Here is a 24729-nt window from a genome sequence, read left to right as displayed (position 1 = left end):
TAGGGCACGGACAGCATACAATCTTTTTACAAAAAAGTCAAGCTCCTTTCATGTTTTTAAGAAACATATTGAAAATGATTTTGCGTTCTTAGTAACACAATGAATTATTTTTTCCTGATAGGATGACTGAATCTTGCAGTTCTAATTAGCTGACATTTCTAATACTGTTTAAATTGATTATGAACTCCAGAATGAAATGAGATGGGGCCTCTTGGCTTACCCAGTAAAAAGGATTATGGGAAATTCACTTGAGCTCATCTTTGGACACTGAGAAAAAGAAATGAAAACTTTGACTCTTTAACTTAAGGAATTTAATATAGTGTAAATCCTTGATTTAAGCGTAAAAGTAGAGTTACATTCACACTCCTTTAAAGTGTTTGTGTGACCCTGGGAAAATTACTTGAGGCCTCTGTCTCATTCAGTTTCCTCATCTGTAAAATGGGAATAAAAACAAGACCTGTCTCCTAAGACCTTTGCTTTGCAAGGATTAAACAAGATAATACATGTAACGCAATAGCTCAGTGCTCCAGGCACAGACCAAACATTTAATATAAGCACCAGCTTAGAAAGTTGTAGACCAATAACTGGACAGCACTACTCCTTACAGACAGCACCAGTGTAACTCAGTGCTTCTAACGCAGCAGCACAACCACGTGGTTTAAACCTCATGCGTATTACTCAGGCCTCTGAGACAAGGGGGTTTTCCTGGGCTGGGAAACAGACCACTTTCACGATGGACCACATTCCTTGGCTATTTGAAAGATTAGCTTCAAAGATTGCTTTGAAAACTTACCTCCCCAAGAGGTTATTTGCGGTGTGGTTGGGCCTGGCTGCACGGCAACATAGCCCAGCTTGGGAAGTGTCTGCCTTGTATCGTGAGGGAGAGAAATAGAAATAAGGAGGCTCTGTAAGCATTGACATCCAGCAGTGCGGGGAATTATAGGTATTCTGGATCATCAATTCTTCACCCATCAGTTCAATTAATGAATATCTACTTTGTGCTGAACCAAGTGCTAGGTGCTGGGGATCTGAAGATAAAGAAACTCCTTGCCTCCAAGGAGCGGAGCCTACAGTTTAGTGAAAGAACAGGCATGCAAATAAGTAAGTGCCATGGTTTGGGGTATGCACAAAACTCCCTTGGAAACAGAGGGGAAGGGGCCCCTTCGGGTCATCTAGGCAATTGGATAGATGGTGTTATCACTCATCCAAACTGGGGCTCCACAAAGAGGAGGAGGAGGAGGAGACGTTTAGGGGAGAAAGTAATGGGTTCGGGTTTTGTTACATCGTTTGAAGTGCTTGTGCAAGTAACTTCCAAACCAAGAAGTTCTGCAGCAATTAAATGAGTGGCTCTAACACCCACTTTTAGGAGCCTGTCAAGGTTAGAGTACCTGACCTGGGAGGTCATTAGCACATAGGTGACAGCTGCTGGGCATGGATGATACTACCTTGGTAAGACGTTCGAGTTGAGAGATACTGTGAAACACTAACATTTAAAGGGTGGGCAGAGGAGGAGACAGAACAGGAGCCAAGAGAGAAGGAGCAGGACCAGAAAAATCAAGAGAGGATTTTCAAGGTAGTCTCAATATTTTCAAAATATGACTTTAATGACAGAGTTAATAAGCTGTTATTCCATAAAAGGATTGCCCTATTTTCAAAGAACTTGCAGTGTCTTACACATGTTGAAAGACAGAAAATAAATTAGAACATTGTAATGCACACTTAGCGCTAACACTATCGAACACAATACAACTTTTAGATAGTTCAGAAGGCACTTGAGGACATTTTTTAGTGCCTCAGAGCATCATTATGAACTCCTAACTATTGTTGTCCTGGTCGGCTATGAGGGTGCTGATAACTAGAGAGTTAACTGACCTCTGGAGAAACCAAGCTTTACTTTAAATGGGAAGGCTTACCAGCAGCGACAAAAAAGGGGTGTCCAGATCCCAGCTCAGGCTAGCTAGCCAGCTGACCCATCAGGGACATGAACCCATCAGTAAAAATGAAAAACCTTTCATCCTTCCAGTCCCCCCAACCCCCATGTGTCTATGTGAGACTTGTCACCTAAAGGGAAGTTCGGGGAGCACATCAGCCTCCCACCCCAGTTTCTTAACACCCTAGAAATGATGATGACATCTGTACACATGCATTTCAAGGCTCTCAATAGCCATCCAGAGGCTTGGATCTGAGTTCACAATGGTCTGACCTACACTTAAAATAATAAGTTTAATAGAGCCAAGAGAAGCTGATTTATAAACTTGTTTCCAAGGCTGAACCTTCTGTAAGAGGGATCCTAACTGATGTCCTAGGCATGGGTGCTAAATGAATTGTGTGTCTTCCCTGGGCTCTGATAACAAGGTCACTCCGTGCTTGTGAGTTAGCAAGCTCTCAATTCTGTTACTGTCATGGTCAAAGGTGAGAAGTAAACTTGAATAGAGGTGTTAGAGGGTAGTTCTCCCCAGACTGCCAGATGCCGGTTCTGCCATGACCGCGGATGGTCAAAGAACAAGAGCTTTTCCGTGACAATCAAGACAGTCAGCACGGGAATAATTCCCTGCTTGTCCTTGCTGAGTGGGTGGACTGGATTTAGAAAGGAATTTGCTGAATTGCACAGCTCCTGATGAGAAGGGAGCGGGGAAGGAGATGCTGGAAAAGGGAGAGGCACTGGCTGGGTGTGGGCCAGGGCTGCTTGCTGCCACCTTGTGCTGTCTGTATGGAAGCGGGGAGCTGTGATTCTGTTGTCATCAAAACCATGTGGAGTCGGGGCTATTCCTCGTCATCGTCACTGTCATCGTTATCCTCCTCATCGGAATTATCACTGTCGTCATCGTCGTCCTCATCTTCGTCCTCATCATCCTCTTCATCGTCTTCATCTTCATTGTCATCGTCCTCAGTGTTTATCTTTCCAGAAAGCACATCCTCAATCCAGTCTTCCAGCTCCTCAGCTGTGGGCAGGTCATCATCATCTGGAATCTGCATCCAGACACTGTCAGCCTACAGACAAGGGACAGAATGAGTGAGTGAGTGAAGGCATGAAGGGCGAGCCAGACAAGAAGCTTCCAAGCAGCTGTGCTGAGGGGGGCCCAGGTCACTTACACTTATCGGATGGGTGCACGTGGTTAAATGGAAATACCAAGTGGTAGAATTGTACGTGTACTATCCTATTTGTGCAGCAGAAAAGGAAAAGTGTATTCCCGTGTGTGTGTGTGTGTAATCTGTGCAAAGGGGAGGGGAGGGAGGCAGGGCTGTGCAGGGTGGGTAGTGGAGTAGGCCAGGCCCAGCCCTAAGACTGGCAGCTGCTCCAACCCCATCCCTCCTTAGAGATGCCACCTCCCCACCCACACAACCACCCCTCATGTGTGCCTTGCCTCCCTATCCTGGAGAGTCCTTCCAAGTCACCATTACAGCCTTGGCAGAGTCCACTCCCTCCCCTAACCTGCCCACCCTCCCTAACCCCAGCCTTAGGTTCATACTGTGGGAAAGTGCTAGGACTTGGGAGATAGCCCAGGAATGGGGCAGCTCCCAGAGGCATTGAAAACAGGCATTTTTATGAATTCTAGTTGTATTTGTACTTTCCCCCCTCTGATTACACCATATATATATATATTTCCACCAATGGTTCCCTTGGGGAATGGAATTAGGAATGGGGTCAGGGCAGTGGAAAATGTTTTTGCTTTTCACCTTATATGCTACTCTTCAGTGTTAAAATGTTTTAACTTGGACAAATTTTTTCAAATTATTATTATTATTCATGTTGTAATTAATTTCAAAAGTAGTTTACAAAATACATCAATGTCGAATTCCCCAGGTGAGTGAACACCTACCAACAGGTGTTCAAAAGGACACAGCTCACTGGCCCCCATTCACAAGTGTTTCCACCACAATCAATTATGGCTCTAATGGATCCTCTGACCTTCTCTTTCTGTCCATGTTTGCCTGGTTGTATCTGTCCCCACTTCTGTGTTGTTATGGTGAAATTGTATCAGAGTACCAGACGTCTGGACTGAGGTCTAAAATTCCTCCTGTTTGGCCAAGCCACCTCACTAGCCTTTCCCGCCTCCGTTCAATGGTGTCTGAGTGGCACGGAGAAGCCCCTCCCTCCGCATGGTTTTCTCCCTGCCCTTCTGTAGGCTGGGTCTCCTGCCTGCAGACATGGCTGCCAGGCCATTGCCTTCATGGGCTTCTGGGCTACAGCTGCCCCATCACCCATCATGCAATGGCAGCTCCAGGTATGGGTTCTCTTGTGTAAAGAGACCTTGGTTTGAGGCATTGGGAGAAAATACAGTAGAGTTTACTTGGGTGGAAATTTCCAAATAGACAGTGAACCAGGTCAAGCTGGCTCCATAAGTAAGAAAATGTGCTCATGGAAGAGAACCATGGAGCCGTACTTTGGGACTGGCTCAGAGACTAGGCTTGGACCACATTGGCAAGTTTCCTGAGCTTGGGCAGGGAAAAAGGTCCTGCTCATATTATGAGAGGCTGGGCATGATCTTATGGTCTGGGCTGCATGGCAGAAAACAGGGCAGGCTGCGGGCGCCTGAGCAAGCTTCCATGTGGTATACTCACATCTGTCACATTCACCACCCCAATCTGTGGCTTGAACAGGTCAATCTTGAAAGTCTTTTCCCAATAGGTAATAAGCTGTGGCAACAAAAAATAAAATTAGACAGTGGGCAGAGAGCATTCCCTGTTCAAATCACTTTTGGTGGCTGGACCCACCTGCCATCCCATCACAGTAACTAGGTCACCATTGGTTAAAGGTCTCCAAAACAGCTGTGGGCACTTAGTAAATTTAAGACTTGGCCCTAGCCCTCAAGCCCTTTAAATAAGCATGAAAAAATAAGGATGTTATAACACAAACTATGAAAATATATACTATAAAAGCTTCTACAGCTGTAAGGAAGAATATTACAGAGGTGGTCCAAAGTCGATTCCCAAATTATTTGGGGCTCTTTTATAGTTTATGTGTGGTAGAAGAGCGATTTCCCTCCACCTCCTTTCAATGTCCCATTTAAAAATCTCTTACCCTGTGCCACTCTGCCACATGAGGTGGCTGGGAAAGGAGCGATGTGCTGTAAGCTGGCATACAAGTAAGAAGAGAGCTTCTTTATTTGGCCAGGTTTGGGTTCCATGTGGACTCATCTCGGACTGGGGCAGGACTAAACAAGTAAGGGGCCATTGGGCTAAGAAATGGAGATATTCAGCAGTAGAAAGTCCCCTAAGCAAATATATAGACTCATGGGGACTGGGGATCATCAGGAACCTCAAAATCTTTGCATGTTTGCAAAAAGCAAGGGCAAACATGTAGAGCAGGTCATGAAAACTGCAGACCATCTGCAAGCTTGTATAACAAAATAGTCCAGAGAAACTAGAACTAGTGATACCAGGCAGAGGCTAACTAAACAAAGCTCTAATATATAGAGTCTTATGAGGCCATGATTTTATTATGATTACCCAGGATTATGACATTGACCTCAGATCAGGGGTCATGGAAATCTCTGCCTTTGACTCACTCATCCTGTAGGTAGGATGCGGGTTCAGGAACCCTTGTGATCATTAAAACAATCTCATTTTTTTCTAATTAATCATAGTATGACCGGTAGTGACCTATCCAACAAATGATAAACCCTGGAAGAAGATAGAGTTGTCATTTACAACCTAATGATAACTAAATATGTAGGGATTATTAGCAGTTAGAGCTACCTAAAGTCTCTTGACTAACACACAAAGCTCTGACATCACATTACTGTCACATCTACCACTTACAGTTTTAATGTCTCCAGCTGTCATTCTTTTCATCTGTAACATTGGGGATTCTAATAGTCCCTACTTCAGAGGGTTGTTGAGAGGATTAGACGAGATGACGCATACAAAGAATTTACCATAGTTCCAGGCATACGGTAGAGTATATTACGACTGGGCTGTGGTTATTCTGTTCATTGTCTTTAAGCATAATCAAGGCACTCTGGCCATTGAATGCTGACACTAGCAAGAGTTTGGACTTTATGGCTCTTACACATTCCAGTCCAGTGCTGGACATGATGCTAGGACCTGGGAGACCACGATGAACAAGACAGACAGGGTCCCTGCGCTCCCAGAGGCTGCTCCTTCTATCCATGAAGTTCTTAACTCAATGCAAAATGTTCATGTCTGGCTTTTATTACTTACAAGTCAGGTTGCCTCAGAACGATGGCACCCTGAAAATGAAAGCGTAAATATCACGGGGTGGTGGCGGGATGAGGGGCAGCTCTGGAGCCGCTGGCAGAAAAATTTCACCTAGTTCCCTTGTCTGGGCCCCAGAGAGGGACCTCTGGTCTCCAGGGAGTGAAAACAATAAGTCTAACCACGCCAGGATCAGCACCAGGCCCCCAGCTCACTGTTGCCCCAGTGGTCAAGGTCTCCCACTTTGACGGGGGCGGCCACCGGATTACTGCAAGTGCCTCTCCTATTTCACATCCTCCTTCATGCATCAGGCTCTCACACTGCACACACACGAGACTGTGAAGGTGACTCAGGATGGGGTTCTGGCCTGAGGCACTCACCAGAGGAAAGTCATCCGGGTCGATCCATACGATGCTCAGGTCAGGGTTGTTGGTGTTGTCACGCGCCACGTGTTTCAGGATCTCCAGGAACTCGTAGCCATCTGAAATGAAGCAGGTTCAAGAAGATTGAGTAACCCCCGCGTATACAATGCTTCTCACACAAAAACCCAGAGTGCGGTTTTTCCACGAGCGTTTCTTAAGCCGTTTGGTGCGTACCCTCAATTACAGGATTATTCTATAACATGAGTCAGATGAGAACTCTAGCCACAAAGCAGCTTATTTAAAGGAAACAATAAAAATTTCTAATCAAGAAATTAGAAGTTCACGGGGAAGTGCCTGGTTTGTCACAGAAAGCCAAGCTCCCTCTGCTAATCTGCATGTGAAAACTGACCAGCCTTGAGGCAGAAAGTTCTGTCCCAGAGCAGGGGACCCCTGCCTGCTCCTCAGTGCTCTGTGCCATCTCTGAAAACCCATCATTTGCTATCCCTCAGCGTTCCCATAACGTTTGCTCTAGGAACCAAAGACACATAGCCTGAGTTTTCTATAACATGGAATTCCTAAAACCTTTAAACGATGTGAGCTTCGGATTTACAGTTGGCTTCATGGTTTTGAGTTAGTAAATGGATTTCTCTCCCTCCCTCACTATTTCCTTGTGTGCTCTGCCCCTCCCCCTATTCAGTCAGCACCATGCATTGCCCCCGGGGGACGGATGACTCATAAGAAAAGCAGAGACATGCCTGGTGAGCTTCAAGAGCACAGACTTTTTGTTTGTTTGTTTGTTTAAAATCTTAAATCTTAAAGGACTGGGAACATAAAATTTGTGCCATAAATGTTTGTGGCATAAACGTTTATGCCAGAATCTCTTGGATGATGATGGCTCTCACCAGATGTACACCTGGGAACCAGCAAGACACCGGACCTCTATGGACGGTGGGTGGCGGTGGGGACATCATTAACTGTCAGAACCAGCCATCCCGTAGTAAAATGTACGTTCAGCTCTAGACAATCAAGTTCTACTTCTTACATAAGGTGAATTTGTAGCCTGAAATGTATACCTTATAAGCCACTCACCAACTGCTTAGGAGTTCAGCATGGCCACTGCCCTTTCTTTATAAAGGTTCTCTTCTTTTGCAGGGGGTCCCAAGCCAATTTGAGCCCCTCTCTGCAGTCCCTGTTCAGCAAGCCTTTCCTCTCTCCAGGCACTCTAGCCTTTGTTTGGCTACTTGGGGCCTCTGGGTAAAGGTTTTTTTCTCTGAACTTCCTCATTTCCTAATACATTCCAGGCAAAATGCAGACTGTTCTTTGCAGCTCTGCTTTGAGTGGGTGTAGCCACTTTAAATGTTGCTAACTCTAAAGATTCAGACCAAGACCCCTCAGGCCACCTTACCTGGAAAGCAGACCTACTGCTAGGAAAGGAGAGGGTCTTGATGGCCTGCAGCCCCTTCCTGCAGAAAGGAGGGTGGCCCGCTGACCTTTCCATCTGTGACAGATGCCTGAGCTTGAGAGTTCATTATCTACCCTCAGTGAGGATTGGGGTGGAGGTGGGGCTGGCTTCTTCCTCCTGCTCTCTGCAGGTGTGGCTGAGAAGGTCAAGCCCTCCAGAGTGCCATTGGCTGCTGCCCCTGGACACCATGGATCCCACTCTGCTGGGCACGTTGCTGTGTCACCAGGAAATATGGTGCCACTTGGCTTATCTGTGGATTTATGTATCCGAATACACAGACCACAAGGAGGAAATTCTTCCGAAACACTTTCAGTGACTATTTTCAACAGCTCTGAGAAAAAGGAAGATCATAAAGGAGGTGACGTTGCCAGGACCCTGGCAGATGAGAACCAAATTTAAAAGCGACCTTGACAAATCAGAAATTCAAGATGGATGACATTCAACACGAACCCAAATTCAAGTAGAAGATATACCTGAGGCGCAAGGGACGAACATAAAGGGAAGGGAGGAATTGTGTGGGCACGAGTGTTCTAGAGGATAAGATTCTGATCAGAATGAAAGCTCAATACACAAGACAACGCTGTAGTTTTCTGATGGGAAACTGAGTGTGGAAGCGTCACGATGAGGGAAGAAGGGCTGACGCCAGAGGGGACAGAGGGGGCGCACCATGGGGCTGGTGGGGCCTCTGCCTTCCCCTGGGCAGTTGGACTGTCCCTTGCCTGCCTCCTAACCTGAACCTGGGCCTCATCCTCCCCACAACCACAGCCCATTTGGTCGTCCCCGAGTGTGCCTGTTGTCTCAGAGACCAATCTAAACGAAGAAGAGGGGCCTGGCACTGTGAGAACTGTGACTCCTTCCCTGCCACGTGGGCTGGGACCCTGAGATCCCGTGACCTCGGGCCGAGGGCTCCTGTTGAGCCAGGTTTCCCACAGCAAGCAAGAATCCTCTGGGAATCACATCTTTGTGGGAAGGGACCCCGGTGATTATGCTGTCCTCCTTCCCAGGCAGCGAGGGGCCAGTGGGGTTAGACTGCACCAAGCCCTGGGGACCAGTTCCAGGCCAGTCACAGCCATGTCAGGAGCCAGGACTCCATTCGGCAGAGACACATGTGTCTTACACCAAGCAACGGCCCAGGAGTAACAGGCCCATAGCACTCTGCCCACCTGCCCTTTCTCCATCCTCCTGGCCCCATCCTTGGGGAGTTGGCTGTGCTCACCGTGAAGACACTGAAAGGACCCTCCATGATGACATGCCACATGGAGTTATGGGACTCAGGGTCTCACTCCTGGAGAGAGATCTAGGCTCATGGAGCCAGGCTGGTAGGGCCAGTCCTGCTGCTGCTCATGTGGCAGGTGACACAGGTAAGTAGATGGGGCGTGGGGGCGGGCGGACATCACACGTCTGGAGTTTGCAGATGCTGAGCAGGTACAGGTCTCTTAACCTGTCTGGCCTTCCTCGACCGGAATGGAGAGAAGGACTGCCTCCTTACCTCAGGGGCTCCTGGATAATATTGTTACTATGTGAGGCACTTGCAGAAGAGACTAAAGATTTTCTCTGTCCTCTTTCTTTCCCTCCCTTACTCCATGAACCTTTTATTCATTTTAATTGATTTTTACTACATTCATCCTTCACTGATGTTAAGAATTCATTCTGTCTTCGGGCCGGTGTATTCTGAGTGCCTATAACGTATCAGGTTGAAGGCCAGGTACTGGGACCCAAAGGTGTGTAGGGCAGGTGACTGTTCTCAGGTTCTCTTGCAGAAAAGCCTGGTTGGTCCTCAGGCCGGAGCCCACTCAGTACATGTGGAATTCTCAAAAAGCAGCATCATGGTATCTGAAGCTGGGCCCTTTGGGAGCCTCAGGAGGACAGACAAGGCTGGGAGATCCCCTGACACGGCAGAGTCACCCAGGCACCCGTTAGAACAGGGGGACGTGGTGTGGGCCCCACGGTCCCGAGATGGCACATGAGACTTCTGAACATTCCGCCATTTTCCTCCCACAGTCCTCCTCTGCTGTCTTCTCCTGGCACCCAGGTCTCAGAATTGGTGAAAAAGTCAGATGACATGGTTTTGTGATGGAGAGGAACATAAGATGGTGGGTACAGGGCCCACGCTTGGGGCTGGACTGCCTGGGTTTGTGTCCCAGTTCTACCACATATTAGCCATGTGACCTGGGGACGTCATCTAACTTCTCCACACATTTGTTTCCTGTCTGTACATGGGGGAAGGCGATAATGACAGTACCTACCCCGTAGGGTTGTTGTGAAGATTAAATGTGCTGAGTGCTTGGAACAACATTTAGCAAGAACCCAATGTTAAATCTGATAAACCATATTTAAACTTGGAAGCGCAAAGAAGTAGTTAGCGTTCCTAGTTGAGATGATGGGTCTCAAACACATTTGACAAGAACCCAAGGCTGTTCGTGGACGCCCGGTTGGAACAGGGCTAGGAGACGTCCGCCAGGGCCCGTCTGTCACTGGTTGTGTCCCCCACGCAGACAGCAGCCTGTCCTTGCTTTTCCAGCTTGTTAGTGCTAATGTTCCCAGCGCCCTTGGAGGATACCCATCCAGCATGCGCTCATGTAGAAACGTCACCCTGCGAACCTTTCATCAAGTGTTATAAAGAAGATGTCAGGCTGATGCAGACACATCTGGGGGCGACCGGGGAGAGACGTTCATTTTCAAACCTGTCAAACAGCAGCTCAGGCAGCATTCTTAACGCGGGGGTGGGGGTGAGGGTAGGGGGATGGGGGGTGGTTCTGAAGGATGAGGAGGAAGCACACAGGGCACTGGGTAGGAGCAGGGAACCGCAACCGGCCTTCACAGCCAGGCCTACCCCGGGCAGTGGGATGAGGGCTCCCTGCAGCAGAGCCCTAGCGATTCTACTCCAGGGCCCACAGAGCAGACACTGTCTGCAACCCTTGAACACAAACTCTCGGCTGGAATGTCAGAACATCCAGAGAAGAGTCCTTGGGGGACCCAGGTGACTCAGATGGCATTTGTTGTTGTTGCTGTATAATCGTAGATTCATAATCGTAGATTCCAAGTCTGGGAACATCAGTGGACAGTGGGGAGGAAGTTAGACTTTTCTTCGTCATTTGGGCTCCCAAGCTTCCAGGGGCCCCACTCGCTTCTCACTCCCCTCTCCCTTTCTCTTGCTGGCTTCGCTCCCACCGCCCATGACCTTGCAGGAGCATAACACAAGCTCAAGAGCCTGCAGCTGGCTGGGGCAGCCTGAGGGGGGTAGTGTGGTCCAACGGACAGTGCCCAGGTGAGCCATCGAGAAGTTTATGCTCCTGTGTCCTGTCCCCTGTGCCTCTCACCGTGTGATCCTGAGCGAGCAATTGAACTTATTTATCTGGGTCTTTCAGATGTGAGGCGGAAGCGGGTAGTGCAGGACAGCAGAGAGGAAGGCGGGCAAGCTGACTGTCACTCAGATGTTGGAGCTCTGAGGGGGTCCACAAGTCTGCAGTAGGGCCTTGCAGTTAAGGGCATGGCTGGGAAGCCAGACAGACCCCAGCTTACTCCCGCTCCACGGCTTCCCAGCAAGTCAGTCTTTCTGGTCTCATGTTCCTTGGCTATAAAATGGGATTAGAACGAGCACCTCCCACAGGAGGTTGTCCGTGTCGCACAAGCACACAGTAAGTGAGCACCATCATCCTTGTCGTCGTCTTCATCATAATCATGATCGATTCAGATGTCAGGCAAGCCGGCTAGAATTTGAGTCTTGGCTTAGCTACCATGAGTGATTTGGACAAGTTATTTAACCTCTAAGGCTCACATTTCTCCTCTGGGATGGTTGTAGTCATGCATATGTCACAGAGTGGCTCTAGAGACCAAATAAGATGAACTCCGCAAAGCACACTTCCTCAAGACTACTAGCTCTTTAAAGAGAGCTGTGTCAGCTTACTGGATGTATTATCTTCTTTCTTTGGTGAGCGGGTAGAGGTTTAAGGGGCAATAGACCATGTGTCCAAGAGCAAAGGTACGTGAGGAACCCACTGTCTGGGCAGGAATGAAACTCCTTGTCCAGCAGCCAGGCCCCTTTGCCCCAGGTCACACATCAGTGACCTGCGGGTAATGACTGACTAGTCTCTCAGTCATGGACGTTCACAGCAAGCCTTTTGCTTTCTCAACCCTGGGCAGGCCAGGCCCTCCCTCGCTGAAAAAAGATGCTTCAAGCTACTTCCACCCCCACCTCAGCGCATTTCTTCTAGTTTCCCAGGAGCAAGCCCCAGCTTGGACTCTGTGGGGGAAAGACACAGCTTAGGGCCCAGGGGTATTTGTGCAGGGAGGAGGTGGAAGTGGTTTCAGGAGCTCAATTCATTACAGCAGCAATCTCTGTCAAACAGGTTCCTGCTACTTCTCTGAGGCCTCTTTGTTCCATTGTTCCAGGGAGCCAGACAGGCCTCCCCACACTCCTGGAAGGGGGCAGGTGTGGGTGGGGAGGAAAGCCCCCTGGAGTCTGGCCAGCAGGCTGCTGCTGATAGCTCATCTCTGTTCACACAACACCAGGAGCCTCATTCTGTTTGATTGCAGCTTGTAAAACTCGGGCAACTGACTTCCTTTGCTAGTTTCTCCTCCAGGGGCAGAGGGGTGGCCAGAATCTGTGGGGGAAAGCTGGAACCATACTACCATACTGGCAATTCTTTCTTTCTTTTTTTTTTTTTTTTTGAACAAGGACTAGATCTTTGAAGAGTTTTTCCAACTCTGCAAGTCATTGATGGGGAAAGAGGAACCTCAATGGTCATAAAAAAAATAGGTAGGGGGAAGTTCTCAGATAATTTAGAGCATAAACTTGGATGCAATACAATGGAATATTAGTTGGCCCTAAAAAGGAATGGAGTACAGGTACGTGCCACATAAAGGATGAACCTTGAAAACATTACGCTAAGTGAAAGATGCCAGGCACCAAAGGCCACATGTTACATGGTCCTATTTATACAAATGTCCATTATAGTTAAATCCATAGAGATGGAAAATAGATTAGCGGTTGCCGGGGGTGGGGGAGAAGGGAATGGGGTGGCTGCAACGGGTATGGAATTTCCTTTTGAGGTGGAATTAGATAGTGGTGATGTTTGCACAACTTTGTGGTGTGCTAAAAACCACTGAATTGCACACTTCAAAAAGGTGAATATTGTGGTACGTGGATTTAAAACAAAAGCTTTATTGTATGATAAAAACAGTTGGGTTTCAGTCTGTAAGAAACTGGTGGCTGACAATGTATTACAAAAACTATAAGCTGTTCTGACAGTGAAGAGGTGGGGCTCCGTCTTGGTCAGTCCTCTGTCTACCTAATCATCTGCCTGACAGGTATTTATTGAGCACCTACTATGTGTCAAGGCAAGGTCTATATCGATGAACAAGACAGTATGTCCCTTCTTCAGGACTTCCCACTAACTTACCGTGCCCTCTTGGGCAGTTTAACTTCTCCGAGCCTCTGTTCCCTCATCTGCCCCTATGAAGTAACGAGAGACTGAGATCCCAGGCGAATACCACATAGGTCTACATTACCTGGAGCTGTGGTTCCCAACCCTGGCAATGCCTCAGAAACTGCCTCAGAGCTCCGTGAAATTACAGGTTCTGGAAGGTCCTGTTTCAGTCAGCCCGAGGTGGCTTTGGCGCCTGTGGCTCTCTGCCCTGTCGGGTTGTGGAACCTCTGCCCAGGCCACCAGAGCCCAAGGCCTGACTATTAGCCATCCAAAATGAAGTTCCCTGCCTTCTCTGACTGCTTTCTGGATTGTCTGAGGTCTCCCCAAACTACCTCAGAATCTCCACTTACACATTCCCTTCAGGGACCCTTTGTGTCATAGAGCATGGCCCAGGGGACCCAGCATTTCACCGCCTGCAAAATGAACTTTTCCTGCACTTTCATTCCCCATGGAGGTTAAAAAGGATGAAAGCAGGAAAAAGTTGTCCAGGTTCCAAAGTAAAACAAGGTTCCTCATCCGTTTTTAGGGTCATTTTGCATGTTAGCAGTCAGCTGCTTGTTTTGCTCAGTTCTCATTATTTGGGGAAATATTTTCCATGAAGTTTCCTAAGCACAGATGATATGTGACAGACTAAATTGTTATGTTAAGGTAGGGTTCTTAAGTATATAGGCTAGGTCACAAAATTGGCATATAAACTTTTAATGGGAACAGAAGTTTACACGCACACATGCATGCATACACACACACACACGCACACGCACACGCACACGCACACGCAGTACAGCTAGAATGTTTTTATATCCTCCCAGAGCTCAGCCTTCTTCCTAATTTGGGCAGCTCGGCAGAAGGAGGCTCTGAGGGCTCTGTATCTCTTCCCTTAGCTGTGTGCACAGTGGAAGATGGATTCGTACCTAGCAGGCGACCACCAGGGGATGCCTAATGTCCTGCTGTTGCATTGTCCACGGGAAGTGAGGGAAGAGAAAGGGCTGACAAAGGTGAGAAGTCAGTTCTTGCTTAAGATGTCAAAGAGCAGATTGAGGGGGAGGTGGTTCCTACCTGGGTCATTCCTCTCTGCAAAGGCCACTATGTGGATCCCATTCAAATCATCTTCCTGTGGGAGAAACGAATCAAAGGTTACACTCCCAGGTGGAGAGATGCCATGGCGGAATCAGGGACAGACTCCGTGGCTGGGATGGACATGGGAGGTGGGGGAGTGACACAGAGGCACAGGGCAACAGAGCGGGGCGCACGACGGAAGGAAGTGCAGATGAGCAACTGGGAGGAAGGCATGGTGTTTGATAAATGGGTTTTCAAGACAGGAGAACATCAAGTGCACAACAAGACATTAGCACTGAATGGGCCTCACTCGCGTGGTCTGGTGGGTCCAGGAGGGCAGCAGGAAAAGGCAAAAGGAGGAAGAATGTGAGTCTCACTTGTCAAAAACTCTGAGGGGAGCAAGCATGTAACATAGCTCAGTGAATGCAATGTTGGTCTGTGTTTCAAGGATTCACCACCAGCAGGTATAATCAGTGATGTACCAGATTATGGAAACTTCTGGATGCTGCTGACAGATCCTGAAACTGTTCCCAAGTAGGCAACAGACAGGAATCTTTAGTTCCGCATTATAGGCAGGAGGCAAACTAGGATGTGGGTCTGTTTTTGTTCGCACCAGGGTAGTAACGAAATAGGAGATGTAACGACCTCTCCTATTGAAAACCTGTGTAACCAGTAGGGGGCGCTTTGCTGACTGTCACTTCTAAGTTACTTCCTTGGGTTCCTTTCTGTGAGGGAACCAGAGCTTGCCACAGAACTCTAGGCCTCTAACGCGTGTCTGTGGGAGGCTACAGGAAGGTATGGAATTTGGGGGCTAGGGCAGGTTGAGAGTGTGATGGTGAAAAGTGGGTATGGCTATTGGGCCTGCAAGAAGCAAAGAATCTAGAGAGTATTTCAAATCTACGGGGCAAGCAAGCGGCATTCCATGTTTCTGTGGCCAGAAAGGACCATGTGCCCATGTCTCCTTTGCATCAAATTATTCCTGCAGGAGGAGGAGGAGCTTGCAGGGACCTCTGTTCTGAGAAATGTGACCCTCAGGAGACTTGGAGAGGAATGTGCGTGAGAACGAAGCACCAGGGACACATCTGTGAATACTGATTATCGCTGACACAGGGAAAGGGATTCGCCGGGTACTCCAAATGTCATATCACATCATCCTATGGAAAAAACAACAACTCCAGGCATCTCAGCCCTCTATGATCCCTGTTTCCATTTCAATTGCTTTTAATGCTGGTGCGATCCTATCTAAATGCTAATTTTTTCCCCTTGAGTTTGGAATGGACAAAACCTCCAAAAATTCTGAGACAGATTAAATGGAAAATATTATTATTAAAAACAAGAGAATGGGCACTGCCTAGGTCAGACTCACTGGGGAATTGAATTTTACAGATGTGTGTGTGTGTGTGTGTGTGTGTGTGTGCGTGCGCGCGCGCAGGTTTATTACACAGATCTGACAGCAGCCAGAAGGGGAGCCTGAGGTTTCCCTGTTTTACATTTGCTATTATTACCAGACAGAATACCCTGATCAGTTCTCATTACGCTGCCCTCTGTCTCTGTCTCCTGCCATCCGTGCGAAGGCAGTGGTATTAAGTCCGTGAAGCAAGCTTCATTTCTGGGTGCCCTTCTAGAATGCATTTGGAAATTGCTTTTAGAATTAAGCATCCATATTCATTTGTTAACAGGCGGCTCATAATATGGCTGTCACTCCCCAAGCCCCATATGGTCCCTGGATGGAGAGCTGTAACCAAAGAAAAGAGCCTGTGTCTTTGTAGGTCTCAGAGCTTCAGCACACGAGCCTGAACTGAGCACCTGTAAAGAGGCAGGTGTGTGCTCAGTGCCAGGTACTTTCAGGAATAAGATGACAGAGCAAGACCCCATGGGCTAGCCTGTAAGTCAGGTTACTCAGTGGGAGAGCTGAGCTGACCGTCCACAGGATTGACCAGCCCTGGGGGGCTTTCTCTGAATCCCGTGACCTCTGCCCAGATCACCCATTTGGTCTCTGGATCACATTGTCTTGGAAATGATCTTTTTTTACTTGAATGAATCCTCCTTTCTCAACCAGGTGGCAAGCTCCCTGAAGAAAGGGATTATGCCTTAAAATAACAATGATGATTAAAATGGCAACAGTAATATCTGCCATTTGTCACTGTACATCAGTACTTTGTAAGTTCATTGTTTCTAAATCTCAAACGAAAGTCTTATTCCTGTTTAATGCTTAAAGAATTGAAGTGACTTGCCTAAAGCCACAGAGCTGGTATGTGACATAACTGGGATTCAAGCCAGTTCTGTATGGCTCCAAAGCCCATGCTCTTTCTACTTACTGAAGGGACCCAGAATAAGCCACTGTGGCATAAAAATTGTTCTGAACTAAAGGCATTTCAATTCCTCACATTCCCTTATTTGCCTAAAAGCAGAGCCTCGCCCCAAAATTCAATTGTCATAAACCCCCTCCCTGGGTATAATTCTAATCTTCTCTTCTCAGACAGACATTGTCACAAGCTATCATGTCTCCATCTATTCTTCTAAGTACTCATTTACCTTTCCAAAAAGTCATTGGTTCTCTCAGAAGTGCCCCCTGCCCCTCCCCATCCCCTGTTCAGATGGTATAAACCCCTCCTCGAGTTGCATTTCTTTGTGAACTCCCATGCATAAACAGGTAATTAAACCTTTTTTGTTTTCCTCATGCTAATCTGTCTTTTGTCACTTTAATTTGCAGGCTTCTAGTACTGAACCTAAGAGGGTAGAGGGGAAAAAAATGTCCTTGACATCACCAACAGCACAGAACGGGCTCCATGAACCTGTTGTCCTTCAACAGGGTTTGCAGAAGATGTTGCAAATTCAAGTCAGTGGCTCTGACTTAAGTTAAAAAAGATTTAGAAAGAGCCTTTCTATATAGTGACTGAGCCTCAGATCCCCCAAAGGACTGGAGATTTGAGAGTTACTTTGGTAAATACCTTGCTCTGGATTCCTTACCACTGTGTATGTACCTCTGTCATAGCAGGGAGTACTAGACTAGTAGTCTATGTTTTGAGACTGTTTCATTAACTTAACCCCAAATGCCTGAGGACAGGACAGCAGTTGTTCCTTTTTATAATCTTTGTGCTTAGCATAATGTAATAAGTTCTTATTAATGCCTCTGTACTGAAAAAAAAAAGTATGGTGATAAAAATCTTACATACTGGTTGAAGAAAATTAGAAAATATTAGAGATAACCAAGAAGAAACTAACACTCCAACCACCCACCAACCAGATAGATCCCCTCTGTGCATATTTTCTCTATTGCCTTCCAGTCTCTGTTGAATATTTGTTCTCATGTTGAATGAAGAGATGCCACATTAAAAAAAAAATGGAGTTAAAAGTAGCAGACTCCCTCTCTCGTGCAATGGAGTGTCCGAGGAGTTCATCTGGAGGTTTCTGGCCCCCCTCTTGGAAACACTTTGCTATTGCAACAGTGGGAGGAGTCTTGTAGAAGGAAGTGCTGACCCCCATCCCTGCGGGCTTATGCCCAAGGCTTGGGCTGACCACTTCCCAGGATGGAGAGACAGTTGGAAGGCAGCGTCTCAAAGGGGAAGGACAGGTCAGCACTGGGCTTAGACCAGCCTTCCCCACCTTGACATTCTTTGAATATTCTAAATAAATAAACAGCTATCTGGATTACACACAGCAGATTCTACTAGGCACCAATTTCTTTTGTAATAATAAATTATGCATTCTCTATGGTTTGCTGCTTTAAAAACCTGTGCAAACAGGGAGAGAGAAGTCAATAGTTGCTTTAGCCCTACCTAGTTTTCCTGTCTCATTGAAATATTTTGCAGTATCTGGGAAATGGGTATTGACAATAAAGACTTCTAAGTTCATTAACGGGTCCCTGTCCCCAATATCTGTGGTTTAAGTTGCTGTGGCCTAATGGTCCACAGAGATGCTGTTGTTTGGAGCAGTGCCCTCCTAGGTGGGCAAGGGTGGATGGGGAAGGGGTTTGGGGAGTGGCTCCCCAGAGATCCTTCTAACAGGTTGATTTCTGCTTCTTTTTCAGGATGTGAAGGTGACACTGGAGGGCCTGTCCTGCCTTCCCATCCCGAGTTGGAGACTTGGATTAGGGGCTGGCTAGGTCTGCGTGGGTCTTCGGTGGAAGTCGTGTGAGTATTCTGTGATGGGGTGTGGGAAAGGAGTAAATGCTATTTTCTCTATCAGGTTAAAATTCATACACAGCCTGTTCCTTCTTAGAAGACAACCGAATATATAGTAACATAGAAAATATGAGCCGTCATCGTTATTTTATGTTCTAGCAAAAGGCTGTGATGCACCTTATTCACTGGAGCTGACAGAGCAAGTTCCAACGAAGCCAGACAGCAAACGCTCTCCCTGAACACCCACCTCTGCCGTGGTAAGCGGGAGCATCTCTGCAGGGCAGTGTGAGGGTTGCAGGGCATTTGTGGTTGGGGGAGGGGCAGGAGATAGGCTGTCCCCCTGTGGAATGTCGTGATCTTGGGTGTAAGACTGCTGTGTCAGGGAGGAAAGGCCTGAGAGAAGGCATCTACAATTTTGTAGCCTCTCCCCTCCAGGAGTCTAGATAATTGAGACTCATCTCTTAGGTATGAAGAAAATGAAAAGAAGACCTAAGGATAGAGGCATATGCAGGACAGAACAGTAATAATCACTCGCCATTTAAAATGATACATATATCCTGAAAGACAAAGAAAGACCAAGGACCTATCCCAGATCAAAGTCAACTAAAGAAACATAACAACAAACACAAGTGTGTGACCCAGGATTTTATCCTGTGCCAAGGAACAGTATTTAGGAGTAAAAGAGAAACTGTGTTTGCTACCTAATCTCAAACAGTTCAGGAAAAATGATCTATATTATCTATTAAAAGACAATGATAACACAAAAGTGGTAAAATGTTAACATTTGGGGAATCTGAGTAAAGAGATCATGGAATTCTTTGCACTACTTTTTATGTCTGAAATTATTTTTTAAGTAAAAAGATTGTAAAAAGAAATATTATTTTTAAAGCATGGTTGCATCTTTTTATTTTTAAATCTAATAATGAGACCTTTAGAAGGTTACATTTTTGAAAGGTTGGGATGTTGTGAAAATACTTTTCTATTGTGCTATGTTGTTCTTAGGTGATCCACTCCTTTGAATGGATTATTTGCTCTTCAGTCTCTTATGAAATGTTTGCTCTACCTACAGACATCCAAATAAGTTATGGGCCGGTAAAACAGGAAGTGTCAAGTTACTCCATGGCTCTGTTCACCCATCCCTCTAGGCTCTGAATGAAATCATATATCAATAGATAGATAAGTAAATAAATACTTCCATGTGAATCCCTTTCTCCTTCCCACTCACATCCCCACTGCCAAAATGGTGCCTTGTGGGACACGGCCCACTCTAGGGAGGCTATACTGGAGAGAACATGAGATTTGGCGGCAGATGGTCCAAAATTTAAGTCCCAAGATCTAATGCACATTACCTATGTATCCTTAGCGATTAACTTAAGCCATGTGATCATCAATTTCCCCATGTAAAATGGGGCTAAAATAACACATGTTCTACATCACTTTCTAGAACTGTTGAATGATCCAAGTAAAAGGATACGTGAAATGCTTTGGAAAAATGTTCCCCAGACTTTGGTTGTTATTGTTTACAGAATTTTGTATAAAACAGAGGTGGGGTGGAGGTTGGATCTCCATGACCCTCTTTCTAATACACCTTGACTCACCTGACCTGTTGTCCCTGAGTTAGATGGAGGGGACAATCTGACTCAGCGCTTTCCAGCAACATGAATTGAAATTTATAAAAAACAGCTACAATTCATTAATCAAGCACCTACCATATTCTGGGCTCCTCACTTCACTCACCCTTACAAAAAAGCCCTGATTTTAAATGCAGAAACTAAAGCGTAGAAAGATCACATGACTTGACGTAAGATGCAAAGCTACTTGGTAGCAGATTCTGGATTTGAACCCAAGTCTCTGTATTTCATAGCTGGAGCTCTTTCCATTTTGGTACCCTGGGTCTCTGTGGCCAGTGCACAGAAGCCAGTGGTCACTATGGGAAATGAATTCAGAGATAAATTTTACCTAGTGGGTAGCACCGAAGAGGCTTAAATTGGATCCATGGAGAAATGGATTTTAATTGAGCATGATCTTATCCATGTTTGAAATACTCGACCATCCAGATATCCACTGTAGTCAAATAAAACTTGGTTGAGTTTTGGGACTCAAAGGGGTATTTCTCTATAAGACAGAAGGAGTTTGCCACTTTCTTACCCATGTTTCAAACATGTCTTCTGGTCGTAGGCGACGTAGGGTGGGTCTGAAAAAAAAAATGAGCTTCCTTGAGTAGAGGTTACCATGATAGATACCGAGACACCCCGTAGCTCACCCCTCACCTGCTGTGTCACACAGAGACCTGAGCCTAAAGCTCTCAGGCTCTTCATAGACCCACCTGACCCAAGGATTACAAAGTCTATCACAGACCATGGGTCAGAAGGCTCAGGGTCAGCTCGTTCCTGGCAAGAGGCCATTTCCCTCCTCCCAGACAGGCGTCACTCCTGAGTGCCCAGAGCAGGCCCAGAATGAGGAGGACTGGGAGAGAAAACGAGAAGTCCTGTTTTTTCCATTGTTTGGTTTTTATTACCGTCAGAGTCATCTATCAAAAGCCCTTTAGGGATGTTTGGAGGAGCAGGTAGGATCTATATTTTGTTCATGGTTTCATTTCTTTCTGAATGTTCCAAATAGTGCTAGATATGCTGATATTTGCTCCTCCATGTACCGCCTCCCTGTGGGGACTGGGACTGACCAGCTGGTGGAATCATGGTGCTTCAGGTCCAATGAGTGTATGTGAGCAGATGTCAAGGAGGGCGGGTGGGTGGACCAGGTGGTGAACCCACCACAATGTCCCAATATTGTCCTTCCCTCCAGATCAGGGGTGAGCAAACCTGCTGGTGGACCAAATTCAGCCAGTGCCGCCTATTTTTATAAATAAACTTTTTGGGCACACAGCCACACCCAGTTGTTTACATACTGTCTGTGCTGCTTTCACACCACAACAGCAGGGTTAGTGTTGCAATGGAGACCATTTGGCCCACAGAGCCTGAAATATGTGCTATCTGGCCCTTTACAGAGAAAGTTTGCTGGTCTACTCTGGCGTCAAATATTCCTCTCCCGGAAGATCTGTGTATAGAATGTTCATCCTTGACTGAGTTACTTAACTACCTGGAGCCCAATTCCTTGATCTGTAAAATGGGAATAATGACAATTACCCCACCATGGTGAATATTAGATAACATCGCTTCCCCAAGCACCTACCATGGTACTTGGTATATAGGAGGCTGTCCCTGAATCACTACTGTTATTATTGTAAAATTTTACTTATATCTTTCTCTGACTTCGAGGAAGTTTGCTGACTGGGGGTAGGCGGTCCAACCCTATCGGCAAGTGTAGACCTATGTTCAGAACATGTAGCGATATCCCTGCCAATCAGTGATGACCAACAAAGCCAGTCTAGTGAGTTCAGTTCTGCTGGGGGTGCTAGCTCCAGGTTGTTGCTCTTAGGGGTCTGAAATGTCAGGACTGAGGGCTCTTCTCCATCCCCCAGACCCTGATCCCCCCCCCCTGCATGCCATGTGGGGCACCTTTGGTGCTCCTTCACAAACTCCACCAGCTCCTCTTCTGTGTAAGGTTTGTCAGGGATGGCAGTGGGCTCGTCCATAAATGGCTCGTAGAAGTCCACCTCGTTCATCTTCAAGGACAATTTCTTTGCAACCTGTACCAATGAGAAATGTGACAATAACTTCCTTGAATGCTAGCCTAGAGTAGCAGCGGATGGTCCATCTATATGGCGTTTGTGTGTTCTCAGGCAAAGACATGAGCGTGTAGGTACGGTTTTAACTTAAATGTTGTAGTAATAGGAACTCATCCCCTAAGGCCTGACTGGCCCCATCAAAGCAAGACAGATAGGGAGGGAAAAACCTATTCGGCCAACCAAGACCAAGCAGGGGCAGGGAGCAGACAGAATGAAAAGTGGGAAATCTAATTCTATAGTCGCCATCACTGCACTATATTTGACAGGGCTGGAGGAGGAAACAAATGTCAACAGAGATGCAGTGTCCTGGGGTGTATCGATTTCATTGAACCAATTTTGACAGAACAAGTAATTGACAGGAACCATTTAAAGCACTCAGGTATTCAGAATCAGAGGCCAAATCATTAATCCTTGATAAGTGCATGAACCCTTCTTGCATTTAGGTTGACGCACTGGCCATAGGATTATTTCTTAGTCCTGGGCTTGTGTGATGGTTTGTCAGGCTCTGGGCACTGCCCTTTTGGTTACCAGTCAGAACATGACCAACCATCCTGGTTTCTCCAGAGCGGAGGGATTTTCCTGGATTTAGAGTCCCTCTCAGTGCTCAAACTGGGATAGGATCCAGCAAGCCAGGTTGAGCTGCTCAGCCTACACCAGATAAAAAGCTCTGGGAGCCAGACAGATCCTGGAAGGCACTGCCTCTTTTGATTAAAGTGGCCACATGGTCTTGTTAGGGCAGAATGGTTACTGTGTTCGCCTGCAGACCTCTTTTTGTGAAATGATTTGAGGGGCCTGGAATGTGCAGCGCTTTGTAGAAAACCAATGTCATTCTTTTCTAGTTCAGAGCTATGGTCCAAGAAAGCACAGGGATGAACAGTGGTTCCCTTGAAACTTGAAAGAGGAATTGCCTGAGAGCTGACGCCCTGTGGTGGTAACTGACCGCGCAGTGGCCCAGAGCAGCTGGGACTCATTGGGGAGGGGGCAGAACTGGGTGTTATACAGCAGTTACACAAGGGGTCCCTCTGAGGAAACACTGGTATCCCTATGGCTTTTGTCATCCATTGCTATTAATTCCAGGTTCCAAAATACTTTCTTAATAGGAAGTACTTATTAGAAAGAAATGCAGCTAATTGGTCAGTCAAAGGAGATTTTACAGTCAAGTTGATTTTGTCTTAAGGGACAGGAAGGTGTGGGGCTTTTATCTTACTTTTTTCCCTCTTCCATGGGGTGAGGGGGTGGATGATGGGGTGGGAGTAATGGAGGTAAACAGCAACTGTACAACCAGTGTCTGGTTTTACCTACAGTTCTTCGCAAAGCTGGGCCCATCCTAGAAGGGGCTTGAACATGACATTGGATTCCGGTTTTCTGAGTTCACTTACTACATGTATTTTAGGAACCAAGAAACTGTGATTATATGAACGGGGAAGTGACTGGATAAACAAAAACAGCAATAACAGCAAGCACAGAGAGTACTTACTATGTGCAGGCACTGTTACAGAGTGTTTTAGGTGGATTACTTCATGAATCCTCACTTGGATTGTATGAGCTAAAAGCGATTATTATACTTACTTGACAATGGATGCACCCAAGGCACAACCTGAGTATCCTACCTGGAGGGGACAGAGCCAGGATTCAAACCCAGGCAGTGGAGTGTTCTAAACTACCAGCGTGCCCGTGCACCACCTTTCCCTTCATTAGAACATGACCTTCTCCTTGACTGAAAAGAAAGGAATGTAGTCCCTATACATAGTGCATCGGCGCTGCACGTGTTTAGTGAGATGTTTCCCCTTCCTCATGTAACACGCTCTCATCAGTTTATTCCCCCATCACAGTCCGCTGGAATTCAGGCTTCCTGAAGATGAGATGGAGCTCCTGAAAGCCTCTGTGGAGGTAAGCAGCATGGGGGCACGTGTGTGTGTGTGTGTGTGTGTGTGTGTGTGTGTGTGTGTGTGTGTTGAGGGGTGGGTCTCTGGGCCTTGGATGGCAGTGTCTGGGTCTGCAGTGTTAAGATCATGAATTTAAGGTTGAATTGTAATGTTCTTATAAGTCTGAGGATGGCTGAGCAAACTTTTCCAGAGTCCTCACCACCATCATGGAGGGCTCTTGTTATGTATCTCAGAGAATCTCCTTTCATTCTATTAATTGTATCTTGGGTGGTAGGGAGGAAGGAGATTTAACCGATTGAGGCACTGATTCATTCGTTGACATAAAACATTTAGTGAGGCTTACTGTATCCAGGGCACTATTCTCAGACCAGACCTGGTTCATGGACAGAGCAGTTATGTGAGAATGGATTTTACTATTGAAAGCCGAAGAGGTCCATAGAATGAGTTATTTTGTGCCTTTGTGTTTGTTTGTTGAACTAGTTGAAATAGATTTTGCCAAAGACAAGAAAATGACAGTGTACAGTGGCCATTTTTTTGGCATTTGCCTCTGTATGAATTTTTTTTTT

At 46.6% G+C, this 24729-nt stretch overlaps 1 protein-coding gene across 1 annotated transcript in view; it reads right to left on the bottom strand.

The window, feature by feature from the left end:
* Nucleotides 1–1565: 1565 nt before the first annotated feature.
* CASQ2 (calsequestrin 2) overlaps nt 1566–24729 on the bottom strand; it is a 65670-nt gene continuing 42506 nt past the window's right edge. The window contains exons 6-11 of the mRNA XM_019661451.1: nt 22108–22238; nt 20741–20786; nt 14469–14523; nt 6540–6640; nt 4564–4638; nt 1566–2991 (exon numbers count right to left, since the gene is read on the bottom strand). Of these exons, the coding sequence (XP_019516996.1) occupies nt 2764–2991; nt 4564–4638; nt 6540–6640; nt 14469–14523; nt 20741–20786; nt 22108–22238 (636 nt within the window). The 3' untranslated portion in view covers nt 1566–2763. The remainder of the gene's footprint in view (nt 2992–4563; nt 4639–6539; nt 6641–14468; nt 14524–20740; nt 20787–22107; nt 22239–24729) is intronic.

Source organism: Hipposideros armiger, unplaced genomic scaffold (genome assembly GCF_001890085.2).
Source record: "Hipposideros armiger isolate ML-2016 unplaced genomic scaffold, ASM189008v1 scaffold_349, whole genome shotgun sequence".
Lineage (NCBI taxonomy): Eukaryota > Metazoa > Chordata > Mammalia > Chiroptera > Hipposideridae > Hipposideros > Hipposideros armiger.
The sequence above is the reverse complement of the archived record's forward strand: the minus strand, read 5'-3'. Positions and strand labels throughout refer to the sequence as shown.